Source organism: Chiloscyllium plagiosum, chromosome 13 (genome assembly GCF_004010195.1).
Source record: "Chiloscyllium plagiosum isolate BGI_BamShark_2017 chromosome 13, ASM401019v2, whole genome shotgun sequence".
NCBI classification, from domain to species: Eukaryota; Metazoa; Chordata; class Chondrichthyes; order Orectolobiformes; family Hemiscylliidae; genus Chiloscyllium; species Chiloscyllium plagiosum.
In genome coordinates this window covers 63,927,275-63,944,684 of record NC_057722.1, presented here as the reverse complement: position 1 = coordinate 63,944,684, position 17,410 = coordinate 63,927,275, and the positions used below count along the sequence as shown (strand labels likewise).

Here is a 17,410-nt window from a genome sequence, read left to right as displayed (position 1 = left end):
TATACATGAAAATGTATCAGGATTGTTCTACTACATGCATATTCCACTCTGTTTATTAAATTACAAGTTATTTTCTTACAGAGTATGAATTTTGTTAAGTGTTTCAGTTATCCAACGTCCAACTGTAAAATATTTCCAGCTTCCAGCCCTCAGGGTCGAAAGGAAGTACTGCTACACATTCCACAAGTGAACAAATGTTATCACCCTATTTACACCAATCCATTGAGACTAAGAACAGATATCCTTAATTCTTCTGAACAAATGAGCCCTCCCGCCATGGTTAAGCACTTTCTTGCATATCTTATAGCAGATGTGTCACATGTAAGTTTACAAGCTTTCTCACCCTCATCCTTCTAAACTCTGTCAAGTACAGACTGAGACTCCTCAATCGCTCCTCAAATGTCAAGCTCTTCAGTCCCAAGATTATTCTTGTAAATTTCCTCTGGGACCCCTCCAATGCCAGCACACCCTTCCTTAGATATGGGCCCAAAAATGCTCACAATATCCCACATGCTTCCAGTTCAGAGCCTTATACTCAGCAGTACATTTTTGCTCTTGTATTCTAGCACTCTTGAAATGAATGCTATCATTGCACTTACATTCTTAACTGCCAACTGAACTTCCACTTTCAAAGTGGTGTTGATTCCATTCTAATTATCTGTTCTACACTTTATACGCATCGTTATTTCATTTTCTGTTATGTCATTCTCCTTGATTTCAATATAGTGTGTCATTTTGCACTTTAGTAAATTTGCGGATGACACTAAGGTCGGTGGAGTTGTGGACAGTGCAGAAGGATGTTGCAGGTGACAGAGGGACATAGATAAGCTGCAGAGCTGGGCTGAGAGGTGGCAAATGGAGTTTAGAACATAGAACATAGATAGAACATAGAACAATACAGCACAGAACAGGCCCTTCGGCCCACGATGTTGTGCCAAACATTTGTCCTAGCTTAAGCACCCATCCATGTACCTATCCAATTGCCGCTTAAAGGTCACCAAAGATTCTGACTCTACCACTACCACAGGCAGCGCATTCCATGCCCCCACCAAGTCACCCCTCATCCTTCGCCGTTCCAATGAGAAAAGGCCTAGCACTCTCAACCTATCCTCCTATGACCTATTCTCCATTCCAGACAACATCCTGGTAAATCTTCTCTGCACCCTCTCCAAAGCTTCCACATCTTTCCTAAAGTGAGGCGACCAGAACTGCACACAGTACTCCAAATGTGGCCTAACCAAAGTCCTGTACAGTTGCAACATCACTTCACGACTCTTGAATTTAATGCTGAAAAGTGTGAGGCGATTCACTTTGTTAGGAGTACTAGGAATACAGAGAATTGGGCTAATAGTAAAATTCTTGGTAGTGTTGATGAGCAGAGAGATCTTGGTATCCATATGCATAGATCCCTGAAAGTTGCCACCTAGGTTGATAGGATTGTTAAGAAGGCATACGGTGTGTTAGCTTTTATTGGTAGAGGGATTGAGTTTCCGAGCCATGAGGTTATGTTGCAGCTGTACAAAACTCTGGTGTGGCCGCACTTGGAGTATTGCTTACAGTTCTGGTCACCGCATTATAGGAAAGATGTGGAAGCATTGGAAAGGGTGCTGAGGAGATTTACCAGTATTGCCTAGTATGCAGGGAAGGTCTTATGAGAAAAGGCTGAGGGACTTGAGGCTGTTTTCATTAGAGAGGAGAAGTTTGAGAAGTGACTTAATAGGACATACCAGATGATCAGAGGGTTAGGCAGAGTGTACAGTGAGAGCCTTTTTCCTCGGATGGTGATGGCTAGCATGAAGGGATGTAGCTTTAAATTGAGAGGCGATAGATAGAGGCCAGATGTCAGAGATGGGTTCTTTACTCAGAGAGTAGTAAGGGCATGGAACTCTCTGCCTGCAACAGTAGTAGACTCGCCAACTTTAAGGGCATTTAAATGGTCATTAGGTAAACATATGGATGATAATGGAATAGTGTAGGTTACCTGGGCTTCAGATTGGTTCCACAGACCAGTGCAACATTGAGGGCTGAAGGGCTTGTACTGCACTATAATGTTTTATGTTCTAACCATGTTCCTTGAAGTTGATCCTTCCAAGACTTTTACAATTTGCATGTGAAGACAGAAAAACAATGAACAAGTGGCAGTCTCAGCTATGATGCTAACTATGCTATTAATACACTTAAGTTCCTCATTTATTCTTTGATCAGTTTGAAATAGAAGAATGACTGCCTTAGTAAGGAATCAGTGAGATAGAGAGTGTATGAAGCCATTGTTTAACATGTTTGTACATCAAGGTGGCAAAGACTTTCAAAGAGCAAAATCCCACACTTGAATTGTTATTCAATTTTTCTATATTTGCTTTCTGATGTAAAATTTGTTTTTGAAGTTTGTTACTGCAGGGTCACTTGCTGTAGCTGTTGAGAGAATACCAACTGTACCTATGGTAAGTACTTGTTCAATTATGATTAGTTACATTAATATCATTCAAGATCACAAACGAGCAAGATTTTGTCATAGGTTTTTGCCACACTAAATCACTGCTTTGGTTTAGTTAGCACAAAATGGGCACTGATCATTACTTTGCGGGACCAGATTTAAATGTTGCTATAAAAAGACCTAAAAACAAGAAAACTAATCTAAATGATGACAAAGTTCAGTAAGATTGTTTATGTTGTTGAACATGAAGGTCTTTTCTTGAGGTGAATGGTGCTAAGATGAATCACTCACAATATAGTGCATTCTATCACCAAAGATCACTAATACATCCTGTCTGCAAGTAAATATGAGCAATGTGTTAAAGTTTATGACAGCATCGCAAGAAGGACTCCTTAATCAGACGTTAATCTCTAAAATTGACCAAAATATCAGACAAATGTGGATAAAATGAGTTGTTATGTAAATTAATCCTCACTGAATAAAGGCATTAAACCTACGTGCTGTCATGGGTGGACATAAAATTTTAAATTACTGGGTAAGTTCTATGACAATACATTCAAGCCAAAGAGATTCACGAGAAGCCAAAAACTCATTCTCGTAGACTGGCTCCAGACTATGAATACTCTTAATCAAGCAATTCATTGCATAATGATACTTTTTTCCCCTAAAATATTTACTCATTCAATTCTTTTATCCACAATGATCGGTCATCCTGACACTACTAATATATAACTAACTTTGGCTTGTCGTTTTGTTAAATCAGCAATTCCATTGTTTATTTTTGCTTTTCCTCTGTACTGCTATCTTATTCTAATCTAACTGTACTATACTTTATGCACATTGTTATTTTGCTCTCTTGGATATCACTCTCCTTGATTATAATATGTGCTATTTTGCATGTAACCATTTTCCTTGAAGGAAACTATTGCAAGATAGAGTCAGTTGTTCTATAATGCAATGGTTACGTTCTTGTGCAACCCCATGTTATAGAAAAATCACACTTTAGAAACAACACTTAAAGTGTTGGTACTGTAATCACGTTACAGCCAATGCACATTTTAAAAGTTTGTGCATTAGAGACAGTGTTCCCAATACATCAATCGCATTGCCAAAATGTAGGTTAAGGCAGAACAACCTGTATACAGGGCAACTTCGATTATCAGAATCACACAGGCGGGGAGTATTTTGTTTGGATAATGGAATGTTCAGATAATGGAATGTTTACCCAAGCATCGGGACCTTGAGGTCTGTTCGGTTAATCCGAAATTCGGATAATCGATGTTTGGATAATCAAGGTTGTTCTGTATTCAGTTAAATCATTTAGTGTGTAAATGTAACACTATCTTATAATAATATAGTACAGGAATAATTCTGCTTTAAAGCTATCAATGTACTAAGTTAAGATCTGAATTAACAATCATGGGAGTAAAGGCCTGCAGGCCCTAAGATTGAATATCCAATCAGGAACTATCATTGTGATGATTCTCAGTGCAACTGGACACAGTGCAGATAGAGTTACAGATTGTCACAGCTGAATGGAAATGAGAAGTGTGTTTTTCTTTGTGGCAATTAATCCACAAAGCCTGTTTTACACTCATTGATAAAACGCAAAGTTATTCTGGTATGGTTTATCTCGACATTGTTAAAGGATCAGATTAAATTTACATTCTGGATTACAGTGTACCTATCCATTCTGGAACATATGCATATTTGTGACCAGTGGAAGTATTGAGAATTGCCTCTCCGTAGTTGCAGCTGGAGAAAGAGAGGGTGTAGTGCTATTGTTTCTGGACTAGTAATCCAGATAGTTTTCTGGTGACCTGCGTTCATAGTCCACCATAGCTGATGGAATTCAATGAAAATCTGGAATTAAAAGTCTAATGATGGCCATATTGATTGTTGTAAAAGCTCATCTGGTTGATTGAACATAGAACTAGACAGCAGAGGAATGGGTCCTTTGGCCCATGATGTTGTGCCAAACATGATGCCAAATTAAACTAATCCCTTCTACCTGTCCTTGGTCCATATCCCTCCAGTGGTTCACTAATGTCCTCTGAGGAAGGAAACCTGGTCTGGCCAAAATTCAGACCCAAGTAATGTAGTTGATTTTTAACTACCCTCTGAAATGGCCTAGCACATCATTCAGTTCTATTAATCATTAAAACGTCTCAAATAAGGAAGGAAATTCCATTGAATACCTGCTAAGGCAACAGAAAAAACAATGACAATCACAGTCCTGTCAATGCTACAAAGTCCTTCTTGCTAACAGCTGGGGGCTAGTGCCAAAGTTGGAAGAGCTGTCTCACAGACTAGTCAAGCAGCAACCTGACATAATCATATTCATGGAATCATACATTACACATAACATCCTAGATAATGCCACCCGTATGTTCTGGCAACACAGACCCAACTGAGATCTGCTAGTCAGTAGAGAGTTGCACTGTGAGTTCACATTCTTAATTGTGGATCCCAATAAGTGTCATGACATCTAGTCAAGCTGTGTTATTTACTGTCTACTAATCCAAACATTGTTCTGAGGATCTGTGTTCCTCCCCTCTTGCTTTTCTCCTGGGACATCTAACCATAGTTGATGTATCAGTGGTTCTCTGTGTTGAACACACTAAGTGTAAGCACTGCGAGTGACAATGGGGTGGTATCTGCGATGGGGGATTACTTGAATGCCCAGTGGTTTAGCAGCACCACTACTGACTGAACTGAGCCCTTAAGGACTTAGTTGCTAGATTGGGCTGGTGGCTGTTGTGAAGGAACTGAGGCGTGAACATATTTGATGACCTCATCACCAATGTATCTGCTGCAGATGTGTCTGATCCTGACAGTGTTGGCAAGAGTGACCACAACACAGGTTTTGTGGAGACAAAGTGCTGCTATCGAATTGAAAATACCTTTCATTGTGTTATGTGACACAGATCAACTGCCAACAAATCTAGCAACTTGAGGCTGAATACCAATGAGGCACTGTGAGCCATCAACAACAACTGAATTGTACTCCCAACACAATCTGCAATCTCATGGCCTGTCATATTGACCATTCTATCATTGTTACCAAGCCAAGGGATCAAATCTGGTTCAATGAAGAGTGCGAATCAGATCCTAAGCTCTAAACTCTGCAGCCTGCGATATCCATTATTGACTGGTAGTGAACAATTAAGCAGCTCATTGAAGGCAGATGCTGCACAAACATCACCATTCTCTGCAAAAGATGAAGCTGAAGCATTTGTAATCTTCATCCAGAAGTGCTGAGTCGAAGCTCCATATTGACAATCTCCAGAGGTCCCCAGCGTGACAGGTCCTGGGATTCAGCTCATTTGATTCACACCACATGATATCAAGAAATGAGTGGAGGCACTGCATACGTAAAGGCTTTGAGTCCTGACAACAGTCTGCCAATAGTCTTGAAGACTTGCACTCTCGAATGCCCCTCACCTCAAGCCAAACATTTTCAGTACAGTTACAGCAGACATCTACCCAGCAATGAAGATATATTCAGGTCTGCACTGTACACAGAAAGTAGGACAAATTCCTGGCCATCTCATCAGTATACTCTCGATTGTAAGTAAAGTAATGGAAGGTGCTATCAACTGTGCTGTCAGGCTGAACTGCTGAGCATACAAAAATACAAAATAACACCGGTGCGGAAAATTTGAAGTGAAGATAAAAAATGCTGGTGAATGCCAAAAGTTGTGGCAGCATCTGAAATCAATGTTTCAAGTCTACATCTTTTCTAAACACTAACTCTGTTTCTCTCTACAGATACTGCTAAACTTGCTAACTCTTTGCAGCATTTTCAATTTTGCTTAGCAACATCCTGTCCACTGATATTCTGTTTATGTTCTGTCAGGACCTCACAACTCCTGGCCTTCTTATAGCCTGAGGTTATAGGAACAAATCTTTATCTTAGTTATTTTTCTTTTCTTAAATTCCTCTAACTCTCAATGTCCTTTAGCCTGCCATCTTGAGTATTTAGCGAATGAGGATTGTCAATTCATTTCATAATCCGCAAAACTTGACGAGGTCAACAAAGACTTAAAAGAAAAGTTGTTTCATATAATCTGGATAAGAATTATGTTTCAGACACTTAATCATATTTTACTTTTCCACTTTTTATAATATTTTTACGTTATGTAATATTTTTTCTGCTGCTTATTTAAAACCAGCAATAGCATTTTCCCCTTTCTAACTACAACGATATGTTATCATAAACATTGCTGATGGCACAATTCAAACTTTTCTGACACCAAAAATTCCTAATGGTTGTTGCATTTTCAATGCTGATGACTCCTAGACAGTATTCCCAGAAAGGTGCTTCATGTGGGAAAGTGACCTCACATATTGTGACCTCTGATGTTATTGTAGGACACTTGATTGAAACATATAAGATCCTGAGGGCTCTGGAAAAGATGTTTCCTCTTATGGAAGAATCTAGGAGTATGGCTTATTGGTTAAAAGTAAGAGGTCATCCATCCCTGACAAAAATATGGAGAATTTCTTTCTCACAGCAGTGGGCAGCACGGTGGCCCAGTGGTTAGCACTGCTGCCTCACGGTGCCAGAGATCTGGGTTCAATTTCCACCGTGGACAACTGTGTGGAGTTTGCACATTCTGCCCGTGTCTGCGCAAGTTTCCTCCGGGTGCTCCGGTTTCCTCCCACAGTCCAAAGATGTGCAGGTTAGGTGAATTGGCCATGCTAAATTGCCCGTAGTGTTAGGTGAAGGGGTAAATGTAGGGGAATGGGTCTGGGTGGGTTGCTCTTTGGAGGGTCGGTGTGGACTTGTTAGGCCGAAGGGCCTGTTTCCACACTGTAAGTAAACTAATCTAATCACATAGAGAACTGTGAGTCTTTTGAATTCCCTTTGTTCAAAGATAATGGAAGTAGAATGTTTTTCTAATATTTTAAAGGCAGAAATTGATAGATTCTTAATAAGCAGTGAGATAAAAGTTAAGTGATGTGCAGTAGTCAGAATTGTCATGAATGACAGCAGACTCAAGCTCTGATGGCTTACTCCTGCTTTTAATTCATATTGTAGAAATATAATTTCACATGACTAATATTAATTAAAATACAATTATGCATCATATTAGGGAAGATAATACTGACTGGATGAATAATTTTAAATGATCTCTGTTGTCTTTTCTCAAGCTAATGATTCTAAATCTAAATGTGCACAAATATTTGCACATTAAATTGCCACTGGTAGCACTTTTTATGATGCACTTGTGTACTTTATGATGTACATTAAAAGTGCAATTATGGGTTTGTTATGAAATAGAGGTTAATTTTCAAAGTAAATAAAAAAAAAACTTCCCATTGGGTGATTGATTTCTAACCTGGATGTATATATTAAATTTACCTGAGAAGAGAATCAGAGCCAGCATGAGGAATTTCTTTTTTATTATGAAATGAGTATATACAATGCACAGTGGCTCAGTGATTAGCACTGTTGTCTCATAGTGCCAGGGATCTGATTTCGATTCTACCCTTGGGTGACGGCCGAGTTTCCCCGTCCTCCCTGTGTCCATGTGGGATTCCACCGGGTGCTCCAGTTTACTCCCACATTCCAAAAATTTGCAGATTCGGTCATGTGAAATTATCCTGTTGTATCCAGAGATATGCAAGTTATGTGGATTACCCATGGTGCATGTGGAGTTATAAGGAAATGGTGGGTCTTGAAGGGTCTGTGCAGATTTGATGTTGTTGAATGGCATCTATTTGCACTTCAGAGGTTCTAATTCTAGGATTAGGATTTGGAAGACATTGCCATATAAAATTAACTTTTATTGTCACATGTACTCTCTCGCATGAGTACAGTGAAAAGTTTACAAGCTGTCACTTATGGCACCATACAAATGTACCTTGGCACAGAATCTTGGTATAAAGTAGAAAAATAAAGAAAGCAAGTTAAGAAGTTGAACATTACAAGCCTTCCTTCTTACTAAAACATAGGAAAACAAATAAAAAATAGTTCAATGTCATAGTCCGTAACCACCTGGGTATGCTGGGCTTGCACACCTCACAAGGGCTCAACCTTGCCCTTGGCCTGTTCTTGCTCTCAGTGCCTCGACCTGCCTGTTCCTGCTCTCACCGTCTCAGGGCAGCCTGTTCCCGGTCTCACTCGCTCAGACTGCATGTTCCCGCTCTCAGTGCCTCGGAGCTGCCTGTTCCCACTCTCACCACCTCGGGGCTGCCGGTTCCTACTCTCACTGTCTCGAGACTGCCTGTTCCTGCTCTCAGCGCCTCGGGGCTGCCTGTTCCCACTCTCACTGTCTTGGGCTGCCTGTTGCTGCTCTCACCACCTCAGACTGCATGTTCCCGCTCTCAGTGCCTCGATCTGGTTCCTGCTCTCACCGCCTCAGGGCTGCCTGTTCCTGCTCTCAGTACCTTGGGGCTGCCTGTTCCTGTTCTCACTGCCTCAGGGCTGCCTGTTCCTGTTCTCAGCACCTTGGGGCTGCCTGTTCCCGCTCTCACCGTCTTATGGCCACCTGTTCCTGCTCTCAGCTCCTCGGGGCTGCCTGTTCCCGCTCTCACCGCCTCGGTCTGCCTGTTCCTGCTCTCACCATCTCGGGGCTGCCTGTTCCCACTCTCACCGTCTCAGCGCCGCCTGTTCCTGCTCTCAGTGCCTCAGGGCTGCCTTTTCCCACTCTCACTGTCTCGGGACTGCCTGTTCCCACTCTCACTGTCTTGGGGCTGCCTGTTCCTACTCTCAGTGCCTCAGTCTGCCTATTCCTGCTCTTAGTGCCTCAGACTAAATGTTCCTACTCTCAGTGCCTCAGTCTGCCTGTTCCTGCTCTCACTGCCTCAGGGCCACCTGTTCCTTCTCTCAGCTCCTCGGGGCTGCCTGTTCCCGCTCTCACCGCCTCGGTCTGCCTGTTCCTGCTCTCACTGCCTCAGAATGCATGTTCCCACTCTTAGCGCATCGTTCTGCCTGTTCCTGCTCTCACCATCTCGGGGCTGCCTGTTCCCACTCTCACCGTCTCAGGGCCGCCTGTTCCTGCTCTCAGTGCCTCAGGGCTGCCTGTTCCCACTCTCACTGTCTCGGGGCTGCCTGTTCCCACTCTCACTGTCTTGGGGCTGCCTGTTCCTACTCTCAGTGCCTCAGTCTGCCTGTTCCTGCTCTCAGTGCCTCAGACTAAATGTTCCTACTCTCAGTGCCTCAGTCTGCCTGTTCCTGCTCTCAGTGCCTCAGACTAAATGTTCCCACTCTCAGTGCGTCATTCTGCCTGTTCCTGCTCTCACCATCTTGGGGCCACCTGTTCCTGCTCTCACCGTCTCAGGGCCGCCTGATGCTGCTCTCACTGTCTCAGGGCTGCCTGTTCCTGCTCTCACCACCTCAGACTGCATGTTCCCACTCTCAGTGCGTCGTTCTGCCTGTTCCTGCTCTCAGCGCCTCGGGGCTGCCTGTTCCCGCTGTCAGTACCTCGGTCTCCCTGTTCCTGCTCTCACTGTCTCGGAGCTTCCTGTTCCTTCTCTCAGCGTCTCAGGACTGCCTGTTCCTGCTCTCAGCGTCTCAGGGCTGCCTGTTCCCACTCTCACTGTCTCTGGTTGCCTGTTGCTGCTCTCACCACCTCAGACTGCATGTTCCTGCTCTTAGTGCCTCGATCTGACTGTTCCTACTCTCACCACCTCGGGGCTGCTTGTTCCTGCTCTCGGTGCCTCAGAGCTGCCTGTTCCTGCTCTCAGTGCCTCAGGGCTGCCTGTTCCTGCTCTCAGTGCTTCGGTCTGTCTGTTCCTGCTCTCACCGCCTCAGACTGCATGTTCCCACTCTCAGTGTGTCGTTCTGCCTGTTCCCGCTCTCAGCGCCACGGGGCTGCCTGTTCCCGCTCTCAGTACCTCAGTCTGCCTGTTCCTTCTCTCACTGTCTCGGGGCTTCCCTTTCCTTCTCTTAGTGCCTCAGGGCTGCCTGTTCCCGCTCTCACCACCTCTGGGCTGCCTGTTCTCGCTCTCACTGCCTCAGAGCTGCCTGTTCCTCCTCTCAGCGTCTTGGTGCTGCCTGTTCCCGCTCTCACCACCTTGGGGCTGTCTGTTCCTGCTCTTACCACCTCGGTACTGCCTGTTCCCACTCTCAGTGCCTCGGTCTGCCTGTTCCTGCTCTCACCGCCTCAGACTCCCTGTTGCAACTCTCAGTGCGTCGGTCTGCCTGTTCCTGCTCTCAGCGTCTCGGGGCTGCCAGTTCCCACTCTCAGTACCTCGGTCAGCCTGTTCCTGCTCTCACCGCCTAAGACTGCATGTTCCCGCTGTCAGTCCCCATGTCTGCCTGCTCGTGTTCTCACCGCCTCGAGGTTGCATGTTCCTGCTCTCACCACCTTCAGGCTGCCTGTTCCTGCTGTCAACTCCGCGGGGCTGCCTGTTCCTCGTCTCACCACCTTGGAGCTGCCTGTTCCCACTCTCACTAGCTCAGGGCTGCCTATTCCTGCTCTCAGAGCCTCAGTCAGCCTGTTCCCACTGTCACCACCTCGGGGCTGCCTGTTCCTGCTCTCACCAGCTCAGGGCTGCCTATTCCTGCACTCAGTGCCTCATGCTGCCTGTTCCCATTCTCTCTGCCTCGGTGCTGCCTGTTACTGCTCTCCCCACCTCAGGGTTGCCTGTTCCTGCTCTCAGTGCCTCGATCTGCCTGTTCCTGCTCTCACCGCCTCAGACTGAATGTTCCCACTGTCAGTACCTAGGTCTGCCTGTTCCTGCTCTCACCACCTCGGGGCTGCCTGTTCCTGCTCTCAATTCCTCGGGGCTGCCTGTTCCTGCTCTCACCACCTCGGGCTGCCTGTTCCTGCTCTCATCGTCTCGGGGCTGCCTGTTCCTGCTCTCACTGCCTCATGCTGCCTGTTTCCACTCTCACCAGCTCAGGGCTGCCTGTTCCTGCTCTCAGTGCCTCGGTCAGCCTGTTCCCGCTCTCACTGCCTCGGGGCTGCCTGTTCCTGCTCTCACCACCTTGGGACTGCCTGTTCCTGCACTCACCACCTCAGGGCTGCCTGTTTCTGCTCTCACCACCTCAAGGCTGCCTGTTCCTGCTCTTACTGCCTCGGTCTGACTGTTCCTGCTCTTACTGCCTCGGTCTGACTGTTCCTGCACTCTGTGCTTCAGGCTGCCTGTTGCTGCTCTCACCACCTCAGATTGCACCTTCCCGCTCTAAGTGCCTTAGGCTGCCTGTTCTTGCTCTCACTGCCTCGGGGCTGCCTGTTGCTGCTCTCATCACCTCAGATTGCATCTTCCCTCTCTCAGTGCCTCAGGGCTGCCTGTTCCTGCTCTCACCGCCTCTGGGCTGCCTATTCCTGCTCTCACCACCTCGGGGCTGCCTGTTCCCACTCTCACCGCCTCGGGGCTGCCTGTTCCCGCTCTCACCACCTCGGGGCTTCCTGTTCCCACTCTCACTGTCTTGGGTCTATCTGTTCCTGCTCTCACCGCCTCGGGGCTGCCTGTTCCTACTCTCAGTGCCTCGGTCTGCCTGTTCCCGCTCTCACCACCTCGGGTCTGCCTGTTCCTGCTCTCACCACCTCGGGGCTGCCTGTTCCTACTCTCAGTGCCTCAGTCTGCCTGTTCCTGCTCTCATTGCCTCCGAGCTGCTGTTCCTGCTCTCTGTGCCTTGGGGTTGCCTATTCCTGCTCTCACCATCTCGGGACTGCCTGTTCCTGCTCTCACCACTGTCCACCTCAGGCTGCTTGCTCTCTCTCTCCCTCACCACTGCCCCTTCAGATCATAGTTACTAATTCATTGATAGTCTTCAAAACGGAATTAGATAAATACTTAGAGCAAAAATATTGGAGACAAGTGGGAAACAGGTCAGGATGAAAAACCTGAGATGGGTTTTTGAATGAGCTAGTGCAGACTGAAAGGCTTCCTTTACCACTTACTATTCTATATTCTATGATTAAAATTGTGCAGAAAAGTATCCCCCGGCAAGCTGAAGTGGCCAAAAGGTCTACCTTCGCTCCTATTTCTTGTGTCTTATTTTCACTAGCATAGGCCAAAGTAAAATAGATTGACTGAGGCATATACTGTTGAGGGAGAAATGGTGAGTAGAATTTGGCTCCTGTAATGTGGAGACACCGCTGATTGAAGAAGCTATAGGATGTGTTATTTACTTGAGAGAGGCTTGACATGCTTCAAATGGATCCAGGCACTTAACCAGCTGTTTCTGACTTCACTGGGATCAAGGATTCTAAAGATGGATATCAGGCCACCCCCAACGAAACTGTTGACTACTTGGAGACCAGCAATTCTCCATTTCTGGCTGTACTAATGACAAACTTTGGCTGTTGTCAGTGATACTTCACAATTTATGCAGAGGATTACAGCTGGAACATTGGAAATAGTTGAATAGGAAGGTTGGGGTCACAGCGAGGGAGAACAGTATGGTAAGAGGCAAGTGAAATGGCTTTCAGACAACTGCCCTTTGCTTATATTAAGGCCTTCAAATTAATGATGATACTGCTTATAAAAATTCAGTAGGGTTTGTTGGTTGGCCAATAGAGCCCTGTTGGACCTATTAAATCCTTAAGTCACCATTAATTTCAGATGGGATCAGGGATAATAGTCCGAGTTCAGTGCTTTAGGGTTGCGGTGCGTACTTAGTGAGGTAACAGTGGAGAACTTTGTGAGATAATTCACCATTTCTCTTGAAATTCTGTGAAATTATGTTTGGAAAGTTTAGTAGAATTCAACCCAGTTTATCATTGTTTATTTATCGAAGCAGTTCGGCATCTTGAAAACTTTCATTCAAATTAATTCAGCTTCTCCAGGCTATCCATGTGAATAAAGCCAATCAGTGCTGGTAACATTGTATTAAGTTTTTTCACCCTTTCCAAGATTTTGATGTACTTCATGTAACTTTGAGTGTGTGCATATAGATTCACAAAGGGTACTTTACAAATAAGAAGAATTAAGGGTAGGCTTGATAAACTAACTGGCCTTTCGCTCCAATGTTTTCTCATATCTTCTGAATTTTGTTTTAAATTCCAGATCAGAGGCTGTATAACACTTCACATCATCAGTGCTATTTCCTGCGTCCCAGCGACAATAATATATGCCATAAGCCTTGCAGTTGAACCACGTTGCTTTCATTCAGCTTCCTGTTCTAAATATGAGGTGAATGTTAAATGTCTCAGCATCAATATAAGTTTATCAGCAATATTTTTAAGTTTGCTGTCTAACTTAGTTTATTTGTCTTTAACACACTACAGGGTGCAATTGCATGCTTTGCCATACTTCTCCTGTTGACACTGCTTAATGCAGCAATATCTATTGCAGTCTCAAGCTTCAACTGCAAAGCACTGAACTGTTGTGGCACAACATCAGTGGTAAGCTAAGTAATTAATTGGTCTAAGATTCTATTCTCACTGTATATGTCCATATTTTATACTGCATCTCTTTTGTGTTGTAGAAAGCTACCAGTGTGTCAATGGTAACTGCTGGGCACTAGCAGGTAAACCATAAAGGATGAGGGTAGCAGATACATGAAACAGCACCCACCTGCAAGTTGCCCTCTAAGGCACTCACCATCCTGACCTGGAAATATATAGCTGTTCTTTCACTGTTACTGGGTCAAAATCTTGGAATTCCTTCCCTAAGGGCATTGTGAGTCACCCACTACGGGTGGACTGCAGCGGTTCAAGAATGCAGCTCACTACCACCTTCTGAAGGGCAACTAGGGACGGGCAATAAACATTGGTAATGTCCACATCCCACGAATGAATTTTTAAAAATTCTCTGGAGGGGAGTCAATGCAATAACAAGTCAGGCCAGGCTTAAACTAAGCAGCTAGTATATTTCTGCTCACTTCTTACGCAGCAGGAACAATTAAAATAGATTTACACAATTGTTATTGTCCATCCTCACCCCAGCAAAGCCACATGACCGTTATGAAAAAAAGATGATGTTGACTACAGCAAGGCCTAAATCATAAAGTCTTGCCTGCCACAGGAATGGCGGATGTGGGTTATCCACAATGCCGTTAGGGAGGGATTCCTCGGAGGGTGATGGCTAACATGAGGGGACGTAACTTTAAATTGAGGGCTGATAGATATAGGACAGGTGTCAGAGGTAGTTTCTTTACTCAGAGTAGTAGGAGCGTCGAACGCACTGCCTGCAACAGTAGTCGACTCGCCAACTTTAAGGTCATTTAATGGTCATTGGATAGGCATATGGATGATAATGGAATAGTGTGGGTTAGATGGGCTTTGGATTGGTTCCACAGGTCGGCGCAACACCGAGGGGCAAAGGGCCTGTACTGCGCTGTAATATTCTATGTTCTATGAATAAGTGATCTGGTCTATCAACTTTTTTATTTGTTCCTAGAATAAGCATATCATTGCCTGGGCTAGCATTTATTGTCCATCTTTAATTGCCGTTGAGAAGTTTGTGCTGAACTACCTTCTTGAATGGGCTGCCGTCTTAAGAGTAGATGCAGCGAGTTTAAGGATTTTGACCCAATGAGTGAAGGAACGGCTATTTAGTTCCAAGATATGATGAAATTGGAGGTGAACATATAGGTATTGACATTCCCATACATCTCCTACTTTTGACCTTCTGCCAAGATGGTAGAAGTCATCAATGATGATGTCAAAGGAGTCTTGGAGAGTTGTTGCAGTACATTTTGTAGATGGCACAATGTGATGAAAGATGTATAATGGACAGATGGACATGGATTGGTTCTGCAAAGGTAATTTTTTAAAACAGATCAGAAAGCCATTTGGACAGTGACCTCACATCAGTTCTAAGTATGTATGTGATAAGTGCGTGGGAGAATCCCTTTCATATTAATCCCTTTTGTGTTGAACATATCACTAGCAGAGCAAATATACCTCAAAGCCATTCAATTTAGTTTTAACTTCAGAACAGAAAATTCAAGTTTTTAGTTCAGAAGAATGGATGGAGAATATATAGAGGATTGTGTAACTGATAGAAGACAGAGAGTTGGGATAAGGAAGGCATTTTCAGGATGGCAACCTGCAACCAGTGGAATGCCATAGGGACCAGTGCTGGGCACAATTATTTACAGCATATATTAATGATCTGGCAGCATCTGAGGAGCAGGACAGTCAATGTTTTGGGCATAAGCCCTTCAGCATTCCTAATGAGTGGCTTATCCCGAAACGTCAACTCTCGTGCTCCTCAAATGTTGCCTGACCTGCTGTGCTTTTCCAGCACTGCACTTTTTGACTCTGTACTTATTGGAGTTTAAAAGAATGAAATTTAACGTTCATAGGGGACTTGACAGGGTAGATACAGAAAGATTATTTCTCCTTCTGGAGAGTCTAGGACCAAATGGCATAATCTTAGAGTAAGTGATCAGCCATTTAAAGCATGAGGAGGAATTCTTCTCTCAGAGGGTAGTGAACTTTGGGAATTCTTTACTGCAGAGGCCTATCAATGCTGGGTTATTAAATGTATTGAAGGCTGAGATAGTCTTGGTTTGTAATCAGTAAGCAAATCAAGGGTTATGGGGATGAGGCAGGAAAGTGGAGTTGAGGATTATCAGATAATGCCATGATCCTATTAAATCATGGAGTATACTCAGTGGGCTAAATGGATACCTTCTGCTCCTACAACTTATGGTCTTAGAAACCAGAATTCTAGTTTCCCCCAGCAGGAGAATCAAGTCAGTGGAAGGAGTCCCTTAAATAAAAACATATAATTGAATAGCTGTAAAATCTATCTGGAATTGGATTTCTGTAATGGATAGAGTTGTAAACAGGCTGAAACTTTGTTTTAGTGTTTGTTAAGATATTTCTAACTGTAGCATGTGTGTGTGTATGGTATTATTTATTTTGCCTTTTGTGTAATAAATCAATGTTCTGTTGTTAAAAGGTTTCTGCAACCGAAAGTGAATAGTTTTGATGACTGGTAACAATGCTAAACAACTGAAGATTAGAAATGTGTTCTACAAGCCGGGTTTCATTTTGGGTTCTGACTTGTCCTGGAATCATAACAAAACACCGCTGTAACTCTGTGTCAATGGTGAAGGGAATTAATGTTGAAGATGGGTGCCAGTCAAGTGGTCTGCTTTGTCCTGCATGTTGTCATGCTTCATGACTGTAGTTGGAGCTGCACTCATCCAAGCATTTGAAGATTATTCCTTCACACCCGTAGAATCATTGAATCCCTAGAGTGCGGAAAGAGGTCATTTTGGCCCATCGTGTCCACACTCTTTGAATAGCATTCCACCGAGATCCAGACCTCCATCCTATGCCTGTAACCTCACATTTACCATGACTATTCCACCCTGACCTAAAATTTTACCTGGACCATCTCTGACACCTCCCTCCCCTTCCTGGACCTCTCCATCTCCATTAATGACGACCGACTTGACACTGACATTTTTTACAAACCCACCGATTCCCACTGCTACCTGGATAACACCTCTTCCCACCCTACCTCTTGCAAAAATGCCATTCCATATTCCCAATTCCTCCACCTCCGCCGTATCTGCTCCCAGGAGGACCAGTTCCACCACAGAACACACCAGATGGCCTCCTTCTTTAGAGACCGCAATTTCCCTTCCCACGTGGTTAAAGATGCCCTCCAACGCATCTCATCCACATCCCGCACCTCCGCCCTCAGACCCCATCCCTCCAACTGTAAAAAGGACAGAACGCCCCTGGTGCTCACCTTCCACCCGACCAACCTTAGCATAAACCAAATCATCTGCCGACATTTCCGCCACCTCCAAAAAGACCCCATCACAAGGGATATATTTCCCTCCCCACCCCTTTCCGCCTTCTGCAAAGACCGTTCCCTCCGTGACTACCTGGTCAGGTCCACGCCCCCCTACAATCCACCCTCCCATCCTGGCACTTTCCCCTGCCAACGCAGGAACTGTAAAACCTGCGCCCACACCTCCTCCCTCACCTCCATCCAAGGCCCTAAAGGAGCCTTCCACATCCATCAAAATTTTACCTGCACATCCACTAATATCATATATTGTATCCGTTGCTCCCGATGCGGACTCCTCTACATTGGGGAGACTGG

General features: G+C 44.6%; 1 protein-coding gene across 3 annotated transcripts in view; it reads left to right on the top strand.

Annotated features, from left to right (window-relative positions):
• LOC122556141 (membrane-spanning 4-domains subfamily A member 4A-like) overlaps positions 1-17,410 on the top strand; it is a 50,795-nt gene that overhangs the window by 27,819 nt on the left and 5,566 nt on the right. For 2 of the 3 annotated variants that reach the window (XM_043702632.1, XM_043702630.1), the window contains 3 exons: positions 2,385-2,441; positions 13,403-13,528; positions 13,624-13,740. In XM_043702632.1, the coding sequence (XP_043558567.1) occupies positions 2,385-2,441; positions 13,403-13,528; positions 13,624-13,740 (300 nt within the window). The remainder of the gene's footprint in view (positions 1-2,384; positions 2,442-13,402; positions 13,529-13,623; positions 13,741-17,410) is intronic. The other variant, XM_043702631.1, reaches the window with a different exon arrangement.